The sequence below is a fragment of the Gavia stellata genome, chromosome 5, assembly GCF_030936135.1.
Source record: "Gavia stellata isolate bGavSte3 chromosome 5, bGavSte3.hap2, whole genome shotgun sequence".
Classification (NCBI taxonomy): domain Eukaryota; kingdom Metazoa; phylum Chordata; class Aves; order Gaviiformes; family Gaviidae; genus Gavia; species Gavia stellata.
Window position 1 is genome coordinate 11120210 of NC_082598.1, and position 20757 is coordinate 11140966.

Here is a 20757-nt window from a genome sequence, read left to right on the forward strand (position 1 = left end):
CCCACCATGGACCCAGGAGCTGGGTAAATAATATATAGTGGCTGATTCTGACTGAATGGATCTCTTCAATATTTCTCATGGAATAGGTATTGCAACAAGGCTCAAGGCCAGCTTCCTCATGCAGCACACTATAGTGCTGCAATCTGTGAGTGACAGAGCTTCTTAACCAAGCAGCTGTAATGATTTACCTACACTGGACCTTAACCTTAACCTTGCTCCTGGAACAGTTTCATGTGAAACACTCCTTAGAAATAAAGGGTCAGCATTATTATTATAGAAAATTTCAACCCAGACGGCTAATGTTTGCCAAAGTTCTGATGCACAACAGAAAAATCTGGTCTCAAAAGGGAAAGTGATAATAATCTTTACTGGAGATGGTACGCGCTCAGAGAGAAGCTGCTTTAGGGAGCCTTCTGCCTACTAGAACATAGAAACACATTCTTGTGGTGCAAAACTACCGCTCCCGTCTTAAAAACTAATGTGTGAGTGAACTTTAGTTTAAAGGAACAAGCAACATGCTCAAAAAACAGGTCTGGTTACTTGTCACTAAATGAGAAGGAAAAAAAAAAAAACCCCAAACAACAAACCTCACCAGTATCTTGTTTCGATTTTTTTAATGATTAAGTGTAACAAAACCAAGTAACCGTGAACAAGATAACTGTACAAGTACATTCAGTAACTTCAGATGTGTTAGGCTATAACTAAATTGTGTGAATTGACCTCAGTACTTGTTCCCTCCTTACTCTTCCTCCTCCTCTCAAATAAAAGATTCATATACAGTGCAGCTCTGAGCCACTGCTCAAAGTCAGTAGAAATATTTTCGTTACCTTCAATAGGAAATTTATTAGGCCAGGCACCGAAATTAAAGACTTTCCTGGCCTCTGTTTTAACTTCCTGCTTCCTGTACCTCTGTGTTTACTTTCATTGATCAGAATACCTTTCCTGACTATCAGATTAGTGGTTTTTTTACTAGCAGGAATCCTCTTGAGAGTTCACATATTTTTCCTTCTGACATGACTGCTTATTTCAAAGGCTGTTACTTGATTCAAATGTAAGATTTATATGATCCAAGATGTGCAACTTAAATTTATAATCTAATCATTTAATTTGACAGTGCAAATACAAAACTGGCAATTAAGTGGACCAAAAACATTTTTTACAGGACAACTCTGTTCAATCCTCACTATTTCAGAAGGAGTCCTTGGTAAATCCTATTCAAAAGCCACATTATCTGTTTTGTGTTAATAGATTGATCCCATGAAGGAGAACAAATTTTTATAATTCATTGTGTTGAAGACCTTGAGAGATTCTGCTGGATAAGTCTTGCAAGTGCTTCTTTACCTAGCAGGAAAACAAAACACATCAAACAAATTTTAGTAAGACAATGAATTATCAGTATCATATATTCAGATTTTGCTTGATAGCAATGTCACAACAGGACATATCTATGTCACAACAGGAAGAGCAGAGACCACGGAGATTTCAGGCATTTTAGAATTAGGTCTGTAAAAAACAATTATACATATCCTGTACTAAACATGGAACACAGGTGTGCCTTAAACTCCCCCTCTGGAAGTCATTCAACTTGCATGAAAAATCAGCACTGGATAATCTACATACCCTCTACTACTGAGTTAAACTTTGAACATGTATGTACACTGGATTTATACAGACCTTATATCCTAGTTCTTTTGTCTTTTCTTCCAGCATGGCATATTTCTCTTTGTTTCTGTTCAGATGATCTTTATCTCCAGTTGCCTCTACATGCTTCAGTTTCTGGTGTGAAATCTCTAATTGCTTCTGATAATGATGGTGTTTTTCAATTTTTGCTTCAAAGTGTTTCAGCTCCTCCTAAGACAACGAATACACACAGCTTCACAGGATTTTCTTTCCGAGGCTTCCTCTCTCTTTTCTTGCCAAGACATCCCTAACGCTATTTTACTAAGTCAAGCATGGAAAGCTTTTTCAGTTCCCTGCTTCTTAAGAATGTCTGGACAATACATTATCATCACCACCCAGACACCCAATTTTGAAGGCAGGTGCTGAAAACATCCCACTGCGGAGTCCTCAGAAGGAGACTGCTGATGGCTGTGAAGTGCTAGGAGATGATAACAGTGAATACCAGACAAAAGTTTATACAGAAGAATAGTGGACTGGGGGGAGGGAGGCAGACAATTTTTAAGAGAAGCCTCTTTTCAAAACCAGGTCCTGGATTTGCTATTTTCTGCTCAGACTTAAATGTTTTCTGGGTTTGCAGTCTGCTATGATGAATCTGAAATAGGATGAATTAATTAACAAACAAAAAGCCCTCTTTGTTTGCCCCAAAGACAGTGGCTGGACTAACTATGGCTGGTGTTCACAGACATATCAAAGATGGTTCTCAGATAACCTGGTACACTGCAGGAGGGACCAAAGAATGAGTAATGTCTCTACCCACCAAAGCATGCTTTTGTTTTGCTACTTCAAGGCAGTAAATTCAGTTTCTCTGTGTCTTCAGACACGTCCTCTGTGAAGAGTATATGAGCAGTTCAAACTCTTATGCCATTTATGGCAGCAGTTCTATGCATCACATACAGAAAAACTCAGACAAACCCTACAGTGAAATCCCCCTGTTTGACAGAGCCCACTTAATTTTGGTCACTGGTGTGTTTCAGTCCTGGTGGCTGACAAAATTCCTCTAATTTCAAGATAACTTAAAAAAAAAAAAAATCCATCATCCTAATAGATCTTCTTCCATTTTTAAAGCAAAGGGGTTTTGTTTTCAACATTTCTGACAAGAAAATAATTTCCTTTTGCTGTAAAACATTCCAATCTGTTTTACATACTCCGTTTAGAACCTCAGTTTCACGTTTTAATGCTCTGATACATCATTTTAGCTGCTCCCCTCTGATGATGTACCAGCAGAGCAGCACTTGCCTCTTTCATTATGAAACCCTTATGAAGGTTGGTACTGTGGCCAGTCAGGAGAAGACACAACTTCAGCTGCTCAAAGAAGGCTGAATGGAATCAGCACACGATTTCTTTAATTCTGCTTTCATGGACTTTTTAAATAGGCAGATGTTTCACTGTGATTCTTACTGTCTTACTTTTGGTAGGATGTCCCAACATTCACAGTAACAAGACAGGTTTGGTCTGGTTAAGAGGATTTGCATGAATGAAGATTTCTACTAAAACAGTAAAATAAGAAGGTATGTGCTCTTGCTGATGGAATTGGGTTTTCATTTTTCATTTTTTTCATTTTGCTGATTATAACAGAACCATGCATATAACTAGTTACATACTGTTTATATATTTGAAATATTAAGAAAGACGCATAATTCTTTTTCATGGTGTCTGAAGAGCAAGACAGAAGTGGCTGCACTCAGACTAACATTGAGTGTTTCTTTAGATGGGAAAATATCTTTCCATAGAGATCTAACTGGAATTCTACTTACCCGAAAAGACTCAAGCTCTTTCTCAGTGAAATTGGCTGATTTGGCCATGTCCCACAAATCAATCACTCTTGGTTCTTCAAATTCTAAAGAAACACATACCACTAAATGAAAATCTGGACATAATACTTTTATGCCCAGCTTCTATGAAAGATGAACATGCTTTCTCACATACATACACACAGATACATTAAGCACTGCATTACTAATAGGTCTATTTAGATGAAAAGGGAGAAAAATCCAAGTACTTAACTTAAAACTACAGTATTGCTATAGCAAGTATTTTTAAAAAGAAAAAAAAAACCCTAGGAACTGAATAATGGCATTCTTGCCCTGCATGTTGTCGCACTTACCTGCCTTCCTGGGGCTGAAGGCATAACATCCCTTCTCCTGTGGGCATAGAAGACAGAACTAACCTCTTTACAGGTTGTCCCTCTCCTTTCATTAGGCTTCTAGTGTTGGCTTCTAAACAGAACAGGCTGGCTGTATCTCTTTCAGCTCACTGTGGTCACACCATGTACTGTGACACTGTGACTACATCTTACTACTTGCCCAATGATTTTTATTTTTTTAAACTAAATTAATCCCAAATAAGCATAAAAAACACTGTATCATACCACTGGTTGTGTCATATCCCTGGTGACTGACTTTACGCAAACGCTCAAACCCCTGATTGATGCTTCTTAGCTTGTCTTTGAGTTCTCTGTGTTTGTTGTGCAAGATTTCCTCTTTCACCAGGTTCTCTTCAGATGGGTTGATAACATTTTTGTGGATATCTGTTGAAGAAGAAAAGTGTTATTGATTGTGCGCTACATCCTGATAGTTCAAAGTTCCAGAAATCCCCCAAATCTGAGGTGAATAAAAGATGGTAAGTTCTTAGCATTTGAGCTGAGTGTAAACTAAGCATCAACACCACACTTTAAGAAGCAATAATTCCTTTTGGAGGTCAATATTAAGATCAATACCCCTCAGTGCTCTGGAGGGTAACATTACAGAAATGCCTTTTAACTCCTACTGGCCACCAGCCAAGATTTTAGTACGGAAATGTTCTTATTTTCATAGGTTAGCAATATCCTAAGGAAATGGGATAGGGATGGTTGATGAGTCCTGTGCCCTCTTCCCTGGGCATTTCATGAACCAGTCTGGACATCTGATGCTGAAATGACTTCCAGCAGCTTCCAGCTTGAACTCTACAATGCAAACACCAAACTGCCTATAAGCTTTAGAATACTTTGGCTCTAAAAAATTTAGCTAGTATTAGTACAGCAAGCTGGATTCAGATCCTTGATGCTTTAATACACCTTAGGCTCAGTGCCTAAGATATTCAAGTATATACTCTTGGGCTCCCAGCTGGTGAGATAAAACATGCATGTTCTGCAGACTTTAGGACTACATTTTGCAGCAGTGGATCTACGCTTGCTGAATAATGTTCCAGTAAACTACTATGGCCATCGTTGCTAATCTGACGGTATCGTCCCTGCTTGAAACGGAGGCAGAATCAGAAAACTGAAACGCCAGCATTTTCATTAGTTGGCAAGATATTTGGCAGCTAATGCAGAACTAAACCCAGCAAGTATCTGGAAATGTCAGCATCTGCAAGCAGTTCTGACAGAAATGTCAGACTTCAGGAGTTTCAGAGAAACTTGGAAACAATGGAGGCAATGGCCAGAGAAAAGAGTTGTACTGATCTCAAAACATCAGAGAAATATTCAGGCACCTTCTGTTCTGCTCACAGTCTCCAGCAGAATATTGTATTCATGAATCTTTTCTTTGTGATGCTTAAATTCTCGCCAAAGCTTATCCAACTCCTCATCAGAGAACTTCCCAGAGGTCTTGGCCTGAAAGAAACATGAGCTCATTATGCTTTCCAGACCAAGTGCTTTTAAGTGCACTCAACTGCCAAAACTTCCTACCACATTTAGAAAATTATTAAGTCCAGCTTTTCCTTAACATCTTCTGTTTTAAATCCCTTTATATACGTATGAGGTCAGGATTCAGACATCGACAGATATGGTGGCTTTAATCACGTCAAAAAGAAGTTTGCTTCAGACTTATAAAGCTAGACTTGCTATGGACTACCCAGTAAAAAGTGTCTGTCATTTCTATTCCATGGGAAATAATTTAATATGGAAATAAGGGCCATGGTGCTCCATACGCAACTGTAAGGGGACTGTTTGCATGAGGGATGCAGCCTGATATTAAGCACAGTCTTTACTTAATCTTACCCTACTGGCAAGTGAAGATTTTATCACTGCTGTGCATTTGCTTTGCAGTGGTTTGTTCCTCACTGGACTACTTTTTAGCAACTAGGGAAGCACTGGTCAGACAGCTGGAGCACTACCCACAAAACTGGTGACTTATTTGCTGCAATGCATGATCAAAAGTGAATGTTTCTGATACCTCTTCAGCCCCAACCCTATTTTTGCGTAGGGAATATTTCTATCTAATGCACTTTACTGTTCCCCAAAGCACATGACATCATGTGCCAGAGGTGCATCTAGTTACAGTAACATTTTAAAACCCAGGAAATCTTTTTCTCTGCCTTACTACCACCGCACTAGACTGTTGTTAAGAATTCTTTGCTTTACCTGACTAATTGTTTCTCAAAACTTGAATTATTTAATTTTTAAAGTTTATGAATTCGCCAGTTTTAACTGCCTAGACTGACAGTACACTTTCTATTTTTTATGCATTAATGCAAATCCTGGAAATTTTCACTTGAATACCAGATTGGGAAAGTCCTTATTTAACACCCCCCACTATACATTTCACTTCTAAACAGTCTACAAAATGGTTCTATTTCAAATGCATCTTTTTAAAAAAGCCCAGAAACAACAATAAGAAAATCAGGAAAAACACCTTAGGTATACTACCACACAGTGTAATAGCCACACAAAGGGAAATCATGAGTTCAGTGAAATTTGAGGAAAAACTCTGTTTGTTCTTAGTCCTCTATACAGACTGATGTGGGTGTTTTCTTTGGCAAAGATAACCTGCTGCACGTGGTGACCTGGATGCAGGTGGGATGCCCTCAGGGCACAAAGATTCGAGCTACAGAGCACAGCAACTTGGCTAGTACTGAAAAGCTATTCAACTCCATGTCTGGGAGGTCTCAGAAGACACATACAATAGTTCAGTGAAGAAATACTGATTTCCTACACTCCAGATCCTGGAAACCTTACTCACCTTGCTCCATAATTTTTCCAGTCTTGGATCATCTAGTGTATCACTTTCTGTACTGTCTTTAATGTAGTTGGTGTCAACTAGTTGAGAGTCCTTCTTTCCATTCATTCCATATTTAGTCATAATGACTGTAAGGGAACAGAAGATACAGAAACATTAGAACCAACTATGGATGTATGGAAGATGGGAGATTGGCTACATTCTTGACTTGCAGAGCTGGATTTTGCAGCTCACAGTGCAAAAGCTAACAGTTTAAGACACAGAGGTCCCAGGTTTAATGACCTCTTCTGAAAACATCAGGAGCAAAGGAAACTGTTCCTGCAGCTTCCTACTGACCTCCAAGGAACTAGTGTGTGCTCAGTGTCTGGAAAGACAACCTGTTATTTAACGGTTCAAACACAAACACAGGTGTCTAACCATGAATATGTCCACGCAAAGTTTAAATTCCTTCTGCAAAGACTTCCTTTGCCATTTAAGTTGCATCCAAGTTTGTCTCCTTTCAAAGATACACCTTACCATTTAAGTTGCGTCTGAGTTTGGCTTCTTTCTCTCCATCTTCATCTAGTCCTTCAGCCTTCAGTTTTTTCCAGCTTAGCTCATCCTTTTCTTGTATTTTTAGATCACTGTGCAACTCTGCCAGTTTCACAGCAGAGAGATGAAGCTAACAAGAACAGAGAAAGGTTTGTATTCAGTTATGTGGCGTCACCTCCTGCTGCAATGTTACCCCAGAAGCCAGTATAGATGTGTAGCCAGTATAGCACAGCATTTTTTTCTTTTACTCTAATGCTATGTATCCATCTGAATTGAAGGGCCTTAAGGTATGAGACACTGCATACATTACATCTCTTGCATTCCCCAGCATACTAGTGTTAACAGAGAATGATCATGTAGCCTTCTCTCTCAGCTCTTCAGCCACTTGGACAACAGTGGATCTATGTAAGGATTAAAAATTTGTGTCTTTCTTTGGTATTCCTTCAAGTAATACTTAAATGGAATTTTCCCCCCACTTTTCAATGGGACCACCTTCTAAAAATGATTCTACCTTAAAAATGTCCAGTACCAATAACAAAGAATGTAAAAAAAAAATTATTTAAATCAATTCAGTTTCACTAATTCACAAAAGGCACTAACAACCAAATTTCTCAAACAACATACCATTGCTACCCAATGTGCTTTCTTGTGGACCACCTTCTAACCGTATAGTTATAGTGAGTCGGTAAATTTTATTTGTCAGTATGGTTTTGCAGACTACCAGGGCACTGAGGATGGCCTTGCAGGTCAAAGAGCCACTTCAGCAGCAATTTTTACGATGATCAAAGTGCAAAATTTTCTAAGATCACTTCTTGACATAGTTTATGTGCATTAAAACATACAAAACCTACAGGTATTCCTGTCCCACATAACAGAACAAAAAGATAAGATATTGAGGCTGAAGCTATGAAAAAAAAATTTAAGATTTAAATGAATGATAGGTCAGCTTGAAATTTTGTGAAATATAGAGAAAACAGGGACAACGACTAATACGCAGTTGGCTAAGCAGCACTGCTGTAAGTTGAGTCTGAACTTCTGAACTTCCAGATTTTAGACACTTTAGTTATTCAGTTTAAAACAAAGAAATGTATCAAATCATATTAATGCTTTGGAACCGTGTGTGTGTGCGCGCACGTGCGCATGTGTTAATAACAAGAAGCTGAGGTAAAGAAAAGCCCAGAGAAGAGAGGAGATCAAAAAACATGAGCAGTGTGACTTCCAACATCATCCTCCCCGAGCTGTCTGAGTCGCCCTACCTCCGACCACTGAGCAGCCAGCTCTGGGAGCTCAGATCCAGCTCTGAACCACCTGGGCTCATCTGTCCTAGGACAAGCTTATTTACTGTAGGGGTTTTTGTGTCATTAAAACCAGATTACAGATTATAAAATTTCTCATTTTTAGTAAGGAAGCAGTACGTTTAATAAACACAGGCTCAGAACTCAGTATTATTTTTAAACATCAGAAGGATTCTGAAAAGATTCAGCCATTCATTTGAGTGTCAGCAGGTTATTTGAAAGTAAGTAGGAGCATCCCTATTGTCTTCTTTACCATCTGCTTTTGGGAAACTGCTTGGTAATAGCTAAGCACTTAGAAGTAATGACTTTATTAATGATTTTTAGTATGTGTTGAAGTCAAAAAACCTTAATCATGTACTTATTTGATTTTCTGGAACAGGATGACCTGGACAGCCAGAGTGTTGCTGCTTCAGTGGCACCAAGTAATAATGCTTTGCTCAGCCAGAATTGTGCCCTGATGCTTCAAGAGGAAGACTGAGTGAAAAGTTTGCTATAAATTGTGACGGAAATGACCAATCACCTCAGTAGTTCTGTACTCTCATGTCAGCATTCAAGCAGAGTGGACTTAATTATGTAGTTAGGTTGAGCAAATCCAGGAAAAAAATCACCAGCAATAACTTACATAACAATCAATTCAGCTCGTAAGTAGTGCAAAAATAGGAAAATACAATCTTTTAAGTGTATAACTTTATCATCAGAGACACACTATTGTAAAAAGATTACACAATGCAGTTTATGTTAGATACTCTCTGCAGTTAGTGCAATCTCATAAACATGTACAGTTTTGTGTTTTCTAGAAGTTCCAGAGAAGAATATCAGAACTTCTAAACATCAAGTTTGGAGACATCTCATCATCAAACATTTTAAACTCTTAATAAAAACTAAGGAACTCTATTAAGCCCATTGTTCCTTAAGGGAAAAAAGATTCTATTTGAATTTCTCCCAATCCCAATAATATTTTTCTGATTCTCATTATAATTTAGTATGAAACTCAAGTAACTGTCCTTTCAAACATTATAAATCCTTTGGAACCTGTTGGAAGCCCCTTGCCTGTCCCATTTATATAGCACAGAAGTGAATACATAGGTCAATTTAAAGAATACAGCTCAAGAACTGCTTCTTTCAAGATCACCTTATGTAGGACCCTGAATGACACCAGGTAAAGAATGTCAACAGGTGAGACTCCACATCACTTTACTAACGTCAGTCATATGTTGGAATAACTAACTAGAAGCAGAGGTGAAAAGCTAAGTTTAATGATTAAATAATAAAGCAGCAAGTTCCTTACACTAATTTCTTATTCCTTATGCTGCGTGGACATTAACAACCAAGATAGGTACCTGGCAATTCTGGGAACGAGCACCGGAAATCTGTGAAACATTAAGTCGTTCGCTGTTCACCTGGAAACAATCATTACCTGCAGTATCATTACCTACACCCTTGCTTCTGAGAGGAAAGGGTTCTTTACTACAAATTTTTTAGGTGTAACATGCCCTTGATTGTGGAGCCCACTGCTGCTTTGCGATGGCCAAGAAGCCCCGATAACAAGCGCTGCTAGAACTACACCAGTGGCAAGAACCACAGCACAGTGGATTGTTAAGACTAGCAGGCCAAACCACATACCTTGTGAAACCTACATAAAATTTGCCATTGGTTCAAAAAACTATAGAATTTGAGTCTGACTAAGAAGAACTATTGTATTAAAATCACTTTTAAAAGTTTTTTATATAAAACATATACCTACGAAAAGAGATGCTGGAGAAAGATCAAACCCTCCCTCCCCCCCTCAGGGAAACAGGAAGGAAGTCTGACTTGCCAGCTCCTGGTTCCCACTAAGCTACGTTTTGGGGCTTTCTGAAGGACTGCTTGTTCAGCTGTGTCTTGCAATGCTGAATTGCAATATCTATCTTTTATGTCAAAACAAAGGAGTTCCTTATTTTCAGTACTATCTCCACCACTACCAAAATGAAGGAGAGAGAGTTCAGCATTGGTGCACACAAATATTTCAAAGCAGCTCTAACACATAGGCATAGTTTTCCTCTTATTTCAAACCTTGCCCAGACATACTGAAAAATCACTTTCCAAAACACAGGCTGGGTGTCAATTGTACTCAAAACTGAAATTTAGATGGCAGCAAATTTAGTTCAAGTAGGTGCTGCCTCTCTAAAATCTGGCTCAGGTATATAGAATTTACTAAAGCTAAGTTACAGAATCATAGGATCACTAAGGTTGGAAAAGACCTGTAAGATCATCAAGTCCAACCTAAAAAAACAAAACAAAACAAAACAAACAAAAAAAAAAACACAAAACAAACCAAAAACCACCCACAAACCACAAAATACACCACAACCCACACCAAAACAACCCACCCACACCACACAGCACCATGCCCATCAAGCCACATCCCACAATGCCACATCCACACGCTCCTTGAATACCTCCAGAGAGGGTGACTCTACCACCTCCCTGGGCAGCCTGTTCCAATGTTTCACAACGCTCTCAGTAAAGAACTTTTTCCTAATATCCAACCTGAACCTCCCCTGGTACAACTTGAGGCCATTTCCTCTTGTCCTGTCACTAGTCACTTGGGAGAAGAGGCCAACACCCACCTCTCTGCAGCCCCCTTTCAGGTAGTTGTAGAGAGCGATAAGGTCTCCCCTCAGCCTCCTCTTCTCCAGACTGAACAACCCCAGTTCCCTCAGCCGCTCCTCATCAGACTTGTGCTCCAGACCCCTCACCAGCTTCGTCGTCCTTCTCTGGACACGCTCCAGCACCTCAATGTCCTTCTTGTAGTGAGGGGCCCAAAACTGAACACAGTATTCGAGGTGCGGCTTCACCAGAGCTGAGTACAGGGGCACGATCACCTCCCTACTCCTGCTGGCCACACTGTTTCTGATACAGGCCAGGATGCTGTTGGCCTTCTTGGCCACCTGGGCACACTGCTGGCTCATATTCAGCCGGCTGTCAATCAACACCCCCAGGTCCTTTTCTGCAGGGGAGCTTTCCAGCCACTCGTTCCCAAGCCTGTCGCGTTGCCTGGGGTTGTTGTGGCCAAAGTGTAGAACATGGCACTTGGCCTTATGGAACCTCATACAATTGGCCTTGGCCCATCGATCCAGCCTGTCCAGATCAGAGTTCTTTACTCTGACAGAGTTAACTTCATTTTACATTTTAGCATCTTAACATAGATGATGTAAAGCATCTCAAATTTGAATTCCAGAAGATCCAGGTATGAAAAAAGACTGTAATTGGAAAAATAAGAGGAAACTGACAATACTACCATTATAGTTTATTTCTAGTGTCCATCTTTTATTTCTAGTGTCCACCTTGTTTCTTCTTCAGCTCTCAGTTCACAACTGGAGTTTCATTATCACACACTGCCCTATCCTCCAGCCCATCCTTCTCCCATTGAGGGAAGGAGTATTTTTGATACCTTCTTTTGGCACATTGGGAGGCATTATGGCAGGGGTTCTATTTTTTGACTTAACCCAGGGATGTCTTGTCTCTAATTCAATAGCTCAGGCTGGGGAATGTCTATCCAGGATACAGGAAATCCAAAATTAATATTAACTATATTATTTTGCTTGAAAGAACTGAACCTTTACCAGCCATGACCCTAACTTCCATGCTCCACAAGATTCAGGGGATGAATATGGGTGTGCAGTGGGCTCCTCCCCTCCTGTTGGAGTTGTTCTGCTTAGCTGTAATTAAATATTTCCACTGTAATTAAATATTTTTACTGTATTTTCACTTTAATTAAATATTTTCTAGCTCAGAATGAGAGAAACTCAAGTATCACTGTCAAAATTAAGCTCTCATCTGGGAATGGCGATACCCATTTGCTGGTCTTTCCGCATGTGACTACATCACTGGGTACAAATGAAGGTGACATAACCACTGAGGTGGAGGGTTTCTCACTCTCCTGTGCAGTGAGCTCCTGTCCTGTGCAAAGCAGGAACTAAGGCCATCACATTCAGACAGATAGGAGCATCACACCCTTTGACAAAAGGGGTAAAGCATTCAACCAGTGAGTGCAGGAGCCAGTCTCAGATCCTCCGTGGTACCAGGGGGACCTCACTCTTCCACTTCCTGGGCATGTGGTTTAACTGCTGGATTTAAACATGGGAAGATCAACACTTTCCATGACACAGATAATATCGCAGGAGAAGGGAAGGAGATACCTCCTGAGAGAAGACCTTACACAGCACTGCTGTTCCCAGCCACCTGGGACAGACCCGCGGGAGCGGGGCTGTGTAGATCCTGCTCTGAGCTGCCCGTCAGGGGCAGCCAGGCCTGAAAACCAAACAAATGCCACCGCAGCCCAGAGGCCCAACACCAAGACAGGGCCTGCCGAGGCGACGCCGTGCCGGGCAGCCTCGGTTTCTCCTCACACACAAGTCCCCTCCTCCAACCGCCGCCCGCGCCGCTTCTTCCGCCGCACCCCATCTCCTGAGGCGGCTAACAGGGAATGAGTGTCCGAAACGGCCAAGCCCCACCCTGGGTCCCCCCCAGAGCTCTGCCAGAGCACCCCCTCAGAGCGCCGCCATCGTCCTGCTCCCCCCGCTCCGCCTCACTTACCCGCTGCGCCTTCTCCCAGACCTGGTTCAGCCTCACAACCCGGAACTCCCCGGCCTCCCGTCGCTTGGCACCGGCAGCCGCCAAGCCCTCGTTGGCCTCCCGAGAGTACTTGCTGGCCTGGACACCAGCGGCAAGGAGGAGCGCGGCACCGAAAGCCGCCAGAGCCCGCGCCGCCGCCATCTCGCGCTGGACCGGGAACTACAAGTCCCGAGATGCCGTGCGGCTGCCCGCCCTCAGGCCCCGGGCGGGCGACCGCTGAGGTGCGGGCTCTGCGCCCTCCTCGGCGAGGGAAAGGGGCGTTTGTGTAGGAAAACAGGCTGAAAATCCAGTTTAGGTCGAAAATCTAGTGTCTAGTTTGGGGTCTGGGTAGCGTGAGAAGAATTGGTTTGGGTTGTTTATCTTCAAGCGGCTTCGTGTCATTCTCCTGAGTGCTTCACAAAATGTAGAAATATGCTGAATGTGGCAGTTTTTGTGAGTGGTTTTTTTCGCAGCCTGTAGTAACTACAGTGAATGCTCTCATGCACCCTGTGTGTCCCTCAGCTAGGTGTTGCTATCAGCTGTGGAAGGAAGAGAGGACATGATGGCTTTAAACACCGCCCCTTTGATTGAACAAAGTTTTCAAATATTAACACAATATTCAAGAGTACACAGAAAAGGAAAAGGCAGTTCAGGACTGGTGGAAGGCAAGAATGGGGACCGGTTCCCCAGTACTCCCTATGAGGGGAAGAAGGACTCCATCCTCCTTTGGAGGTGGTAGTGGAGGACACTTCTGCCCAGGACAGCACATAGGGTTTGATGGTGTGGGGAGAAGGAGGATTGTGAGAAATGTAATAACGAGTAAATTGGGTTGTTATCAAGCGGTGAGCTATGGGAATGGCCCTGAGGTCGGTGGTGTGTGCTGAGAGTGCAGCCCTTGGGCAGGAGTGCCCCATCCTGCATGGCACCAACCTCCCTTTGCAGTGCTTCCTCCTCAAGTAGGCAGCCAAGAAGTGCAGTAGGCAACGGGAGATCTTTGGAGGAGATTAAGTCAAGTTGTATTAAGAAAAAGATCATGATGCTGCAAAAATGTCCAATATTTAATCCAGGGTTGGTATATATCCTCCCCAGTTTTAAAAAAGTCCACCGAAATTGAATGCTGCTATGAAAGAATGCAGGAGATGCAGAGCACGCTCCATGTGGGTGTTCCTGAGGGGAAGGTGGTGAAGAAAGCAGTTCCTTCTCTTGTCTTCTTGACGAATCCTCTTCTGCACACTGCAAAGCTTGTGTAGTATGGGGTCTTTGGTGTAGTTGGCATTTATGTGTTGAGTTTGTTTAGCAAGATGGTAGTGGGTTTGCTTTCCTGAGCCTAGCTGGTGGTGGAGGCAAAAGTTTACTTCATAAATTCACCTCAGATCTCATGTGTGACCTTGAGCAAATTAAAACGTAGCTCTGTAGTACTGTCAACACCAAGCTTTCACGCATTATAAATCAGTTCTATGAAAACAAATAGATTGCCTAAACTGTAATGAGATTTCTGAAAAAAATGCCCGGGGGAGGATTTTTACTGGACTCTGATTTTTGCCTTGTAAGCAATATAAACATCATGTCTTTTCTCTCCCACATTTTCCTAAGTCAATGCAGAGATTCTCAGTCATATGAACCTAGAAGCTGTTGCTATAAGACTAAATTGCAGAAGTGGGCGAAAGTATTGCAGTATACATTGCATTGAAGAGCAATTGAAGTGAGCATTGAAGTATACACTGAAGTACAGTGAAATGATGATGTGATAAGAAGCCCATCAGCCTTACCCAAATCTTGCTCTCCGCATCAATTTTAGGATTTAGAGCTTGTTTTAGTCTCATTATTATAGTGTATATATGTATTGTTGAGTCATTTTGGAACCAATGGTTTTGTCTTGTCTGTCATTTGAAGTATTGATTGAGTTTTCAGGCTCTCTGCAAATAAATTCAACCTCCACGCTATATAAACTCTGAGACGTTCCCACTCTTTTTCTTGCATTGAGTGTAGTTGTACATAGCTTTAGGCATTTGTTTGCTTGAGTTTTTGAGCTACACTGGGAAAACTTTTAGAAATAGGTAGGGGATGCAGCACCATTAGTTTGCTTATGCTGGCTTGTTGGATCTCATTCTCCAGTGCCCTTACATCTGTGTCAAGTGATCACCACTTGGTATTGTTCTGCATGTCCTGGCCCAAGTGCTTCACTCCCACAAGTAAAAAGCCAAAATATTTCTATGGACTTCTGTGTAGAGACTTTGGATTTACGTTGGTGTTGATGAGGCCAAACTCATCATAGAGTCCACCTTAGTGTAAATAAGAAACATGCAGTGGGAGGTAACAGGAAATCAACTCCATCATTTTCCTTTCCTGTGCACTTCAGGTCAAATTCTCCCTTCATTTTTCCCTAGCATGGTTGAAAAGCAGCTCAGCTGAATCCCTGGGACTGTGTCAAAACTGATATAAGCAGTGGAAGTGTTAAGCTATTGTGGACTCTATTGTTTGCATTGTTCCAGAGGGCTGTAGCTGTGTTGATGGACCATCGCTTTTTGTGTATTCATTCTTTATTATCCTTATTAAAAAAGAAACAGTAACAACACATGACATAGACCACATTCAGAAGTCTGTTTTCTGCCCTCTGCTCACTTGAAAAAGAAACTTAGAGAAATTTGGAATGAGGATGACATTGCAAAGCAGTAAAAAAGGATCAGAGAAAGTCTTAGTTAAAAGAAAGACAGAAGACTCATGGCACTTACGCAACAGTGCAGGGTTCCTGGTAGAATAAAAGAGAGGAGGACTTTGAAGCTTATGTTCAGAAGCCTGAATGTGATTTAAATTACATTCTTCTGAGTACAGCGTCAGGAGATCTTTTCCTTTAGGAGTCAGTATAAAAGCTGGACCAGCTGCTTCTGGCTTCAGTTTTACCAAAAGCAGTTCACCGTTGAATTTGCACCTTCACATATTCTGTATACATCTAAATTTTTTTGCGAGTGATAGAAACTGCCCAGTGTTTCAAATACGCTGTTGCAGAGCTGTGGAAATAAGAGCAGTTGCGGCCTTTCGCATGTCCGTCTTCTAGCCTAGTAATATGGTCTGCAGGCTGAGCCTCGCCAGCCAAAATGCAGGACAGGTGGGATAAGCGTGGTGGGTTTGCAAGGGTGGTGCTGGCTTTGTCCAAATATGCCCTCACTCGGCCTCCCCAGGACCCTACTGAGGGTGTACTGAAGTGATGTCTGTGAACCTCTTGCAAACAATAACCTTAGCCAAAAGTCTGCCCCAGCTGGAAAGTGATGTGTTAGATGTTTCCCAGGGTGCCTTTCCCTCCCTCTGGGATACCAAAGATACCTCTGTGAAGTGACATGGGCCCTACAAGTTTTAGGACTTTTCCAATGCCCCACTCCTAGCCAAACCCAATTTTAGCAAAGAACAGCAGCATTGCATGTTTTTTGTTCTATCCATGTAAGACTGACAAGGTGAAATATAAAAGCTTTTTTTTATGATCCTCAGTCCTGTCTCTAATGAATGATTTTCTTAATACTTGAGCATTGGTAAAATTCCCACCAAATCCATCAACTCTTCCCAACCACAACCCTCATCCTGTGTATGAAAGCAGTTCTACAGGTAGTGGGCTAACCTTTCTAGCTGTCATTTTTCAAATCGCGGTCCTCATTCAAGCTGTGCCAAGAGCAGCACTCAGGTGAATCAAGTCTGTATCTGTGGTCCCCCTGCCCCATGGCCAGCGCTGAACAGGCCAGCAACCCCTGAGGGATGCTCTGGCAGCCGTCTGCAAGTAACTCATCAGATCCTCATTTATCCAGAAAGGCCCATTTCTGCAGAAATTGGGGACTTTGAGAGGGTACATGGCTCTATCAGTGGTCCGGTGCCACTGGCCAGGTGGGCCCACAGAAATGTCATGGGGCTGTGCTGGGCGAGGGCTAACCAGGCTCCCCAGGGGCACGTGGCGCTGACGCCAGCTGCCTCTGTGCCATCCCCAGAGGTGCTACATCTGCTGGCTGTGGAGTGCCTTGGTCACCTGCTGGGGCTGGCGATACCCCCAAAACTTCCAGTTCCCCTGCGACAGTGAACGATGCTGCATTTCACATTTTTTGGGGGAGTTCAAGTGAGTGCAGCCACACTGCAAGGCTGGAGCCAGGGCCAAGGTGGAGGAGGGCTGGTGCTGAGCTGTCACCTCCGTCCTGCAGGTTGTTCTGCACTCACCTTCCTCCTTGGCGATCTGACTCTTCATTTTGGGGGGGAGGCACACAGGAGGGTCCTGCCTGCTCCTCTGGCAGCACTGTGGGACGGGGTTGGTAGGGGGATGGCTGCAGCATCCTGCAGCACCAGGACCTCACCTCCATCGCTGCAAGGGGCTGTAGTGAAGGAGATGGCTGGGTGTGGGGACGTTGGTTTGGTTGAAGACTGTCCTGATCCTCCAGTGTTTGAGGCAAACACATCACTGAGCTGGCAGCGGATGCCCCGTGGGGCTGCCTGGCCCGGGGGGTTTGTGACTCAGCTCTGCACATGCTGTGTGGGGAAGGCCCTGAGAAATGGGCAGCCTCCTGGAGAGATGCTGGCGTTGCCCCACAGGGACATCTGGGTCATGCTGGGCTCCAGGAGCTGAGCTTGTGCTGGGGAGGGGGAGGCACCACGGGAGCTGCCGTGGGGCGGAGGCCACCCTGCCCAACAGGGAGCAGTGAAACCAGGGTGTGCGGAGGGCAAGGAGGTCCAGTGGGTCCCTCATCTTGTGTCGGGGCTCCAGCAGAGACTTCAGAGACACCCAAGGGGTTTGATAATCCAAACATTTTATTTGGGCATCAAAAATCCTGACTCCTCATTAACAGGCATGTTGATGCCTTTTGAATTTTTTTTGTATTTTCACTTTCTTAGCAAACAAAATTTAGTTTAACAAATGTATGTCAATTAGAATAAATTTTCCTGTTGAAGAAGGATGCAGCTCAAGCACTCTGTTGTGCGTCTGGTGCCAGGGGCCAAGCCTGCTGCACTGGTGCAGCAGTGGGGAAGGGTCAGTACTCCAGTATCTGGAAGTGCTTCAGATGCTTCTGCACCCAGGGCACCTGAGGGTCTGCACACAGCTTCTTCCCCTTCGTGGTGACCAGGCTGCCGGGAGAAAAACAACATTGGGGCATTTGGCCGGGGCAGCAGGATGCCTGCACTGGGTCCCGCTGGCAGCACCCCAGGTGTCCCTGGCCGTGCCCCCTTCCCTCTCCCAGCCATGTGTGGACATGCTTGGGGCGCTGCCCTGGCTGTCGCACCCCGACCCCCGGCAGTATTGGGTACTCACACCACCGCTGGCTGGGCACACATGCTGCTGGTCCTGTAGGCAGAGGTGATCGATCTGCGTGGGATGGGGCGGTGCAGGTAGCTGAAGCAGCAGCTGGTGGAGACGATGACTGTGGGGGCAGAGAGACAGCCACAGTGAGATCCCACACTGCGGCAGAGGCTTTGCCCGGGGCTCCCAGGGGATTCGCCATCACCTGTGCTGTATCTCTCGGGGACACCCCCTGGAAGCCTCCATCCCCGAGGCTGAGTCCCAGCACTGGTGGTGACCACCTGCTCCCAGCCTTTCCCATGGACATGAGGGTCCCATCAGTGGGGATGGGGCTCTCTCCCGGGGAGGGACAGCAAACCTGGCTTCTGGGTGGACGGAGCAATGCCAGAGTCACCAAGATGGGCCTCAGCTGGGGAGCAGATGGCCACGAGGAGCAGAGCAGCCAGGGTGGCTGCGGGGACCTTCATGGTGCTGCGGGGGCTGAGGGAACCACGAGCGGGGCTGGAGCTGGGGTGGTTGCGGGGCTCTCCTCCTGCACAATGCCAGGCCCCTGCTGCTCTGCCCTCCTTTTATCCCCTGGCTGCTGGGTGGGCACATGATTTCAAGGAAAGAAAATGAGTGCATCATACCAGGGAACTTATGTCAGGATCGCCCAGTTTTGCTGAGATGGAGAAGGCAAGGAAACCGCAGAAGGGGAAGCACTGGCCATAGGGCTGTGACTTTCAGATTCAAGAGAGAACAAATCTTCTGAGGAGCGGCTGAGGGAACGGGGGTTGTTTAGTTTGGAGAAAAGGAGGCTGAGGGGAGACCTTACCGCTCTCTACAACTACCTGAAAGGAGGTTGTAGCGAGTTGGTTATCAGTCTCCTTTGCTAGGTAACAAGTGATAGGACAAGAGGAAATGGCCTCAAGTTGTGCTGTTTAGGGGAGGTTTAGATTGGATATTAGGAAAAATATCTTCATTGAAAGGATTTTCAACCACTGGAAGAGGCTGCCCAGGGAAGTGGTGGAGTCGCCATCCCTGGAGGTATTTAAAAGACATGTAGATGTGACACTTAGGGACATGGTTTAGTGGTGGACTTAGTAGTGTTAGGTTAATGGTTGGACTCAATGATCTTAAGGGTCTTTTCCACCCTAAATGGAACGGTTCTGCGATTCTGTTCTATGACCTTCACAAGGGAACCGCGAGTGGGGGTGGCTGCAGGGCTGTCCTCTGCATGATGCTCCACCCCTGCTGCTGCTGCCCTCCTTTTATCCCCCCCAGAGTTTCAAGGAAAGAAGATGAGTGCATCATACCAAGGAAATTATGTCAGGATTGCCCAGTTTTGCTGAGCTGGAGAAGGCAAGGAAGCCACAGAAGGGGAAGCGCTGGCCACAGGGCTGTGACTTTCAGATTCCATATGGGTGCTTGCCAGGGACTGGCCAGAGCCCAAACCCCTGCGACACCAACCCTGCCACTGCTGCAATGACCCCACCAGCCAAGAGCCAGGCTGGGGCACGAAGCTCCATAAACAGAGCCCTGAGGAAACTCAGGGCAAGGCCAGGAAAAGGGAAAAAAGGAGGAAGTAGCAAGTTTTGCAGCTTTCATTCTGAGTGTGCACTGGTGGGGGCATTTGGGAATTACCCTCTGGGACTGCAAATGCTGCCCCTTTTCAGTCGTGCTATGGCCTCCTCAAGGTTTCATCTGCAAGGCTGCAATGAGCTGATTGCAGTGGGCACCAGCAGAATCCTCTCCTCCCCCCAGCTCCTACTCTTAATGCCCTTTTTCCTCCCTGACACTGGTGTATTTGCTTTTTTTGGGCTAAGTCAGTAGAGAGAGCCTAAACTGGATGAAGTTATCCTGCTTGGGAAGAAGTGGGTAAGCAGTAATTGCAACAAGTTGACTGTCAAGAGGCTGCAGACCACAGCCAAAACTAAAATCCTTAGGCATGGAGGTGTAAATCCTCTGTTCACCCTGGGGACGGGGAGGGTGGCAGGCCAGGCTGCAGCCTGAGACCACCGCTCCAGCCCTGGAGCAGGGCAACAGAGTCCAGTCACGGAATCCTAGAACGATTTGGATTGGAAGGGGCCTTCAAGATCATCTAGTTCGAACCCCCTGCCATGGGCAGGGACACCTTGCACTAGACCAGGTTGCTCATCTAACCTGGTCTTGAACAATTCCAGGGAGAGGGCATCCACAACTTCTCTGGGCAACTTGTTCCAGTGTCTCACCACCCTCATGGTGAAGAATTTCTTCCTAATATCTAGTCTAAATCTACCCTTTTTCAGTTTAAAACCATTACCCCTTGTCCTGTCACTACACTCCCTGATCAAGAGTCCCTCCCCATCTTTCCTGTAGGCCCCCTTTAAGTACTGGAAGGCTGCTGTAAGGTGTCCCTGGAGCCTTCTCTTCTCTAGGCTGAACAACCCCAAGTCTCTCAGCCCGTCCTCATAGGGTGGTGCTCCAGCCCCCTGAT

General features: G+C 44.4%; 2 protein-coding genes across 2 annotated transcripts; both read right to left on the reverse strand.

Annotated features, from left to right (window-relative positions):
* Positions 1-597: 597 nt before the first annotated feature.
* On the reverse strand, positions 598-13198 carry LRPAP1 (LDL receptor related protein associated protein 1). Its single transcript, XM_059817952.1, has 8 exons — positions 13019-13198; positions 7131-7275; positions 6618-6742; positions 5149-5269; positions 4049-4207; positions 3435-3517; positions 1675-1851; positions 598-1341 (listed from the first exon to the last, which is right to left on the reverse strand). The coding sequence occupies exons 1-8, from the start codon at positions 13196-13198 to the stop codon at positions 1276-1278; spliced, it is 1056 nt and encodes a 351-aa protein (XP_059673935.1). The 3' UTR covers positions 598-1275.
* Positions 13199-18024: 4826 nt separating this feature from the next.
* LOC104262010 (C-C motif chemokine 4-like) lies at positions 18025-18814 on the reverse strand. The gene is made up of 3 exons (XM_059818102.1): positions 18661-18814; positions 18315-18423; positions 18025-18130 (listed from the first exon to the last, which is right to left on the reverse strand). Exons 1-3 carry the CDS (start codon positions 18767-18769, stop codon positions 18037-18039), a joined length of 312 nt encoding a protein of 103 aa, XP_059674085.1. The 5' UTR covers positions 18770-18814; the 3' UTR covers positions 18025-18036.
* Positions 18815-20757: the final 1943 nt, after the last annotated feature.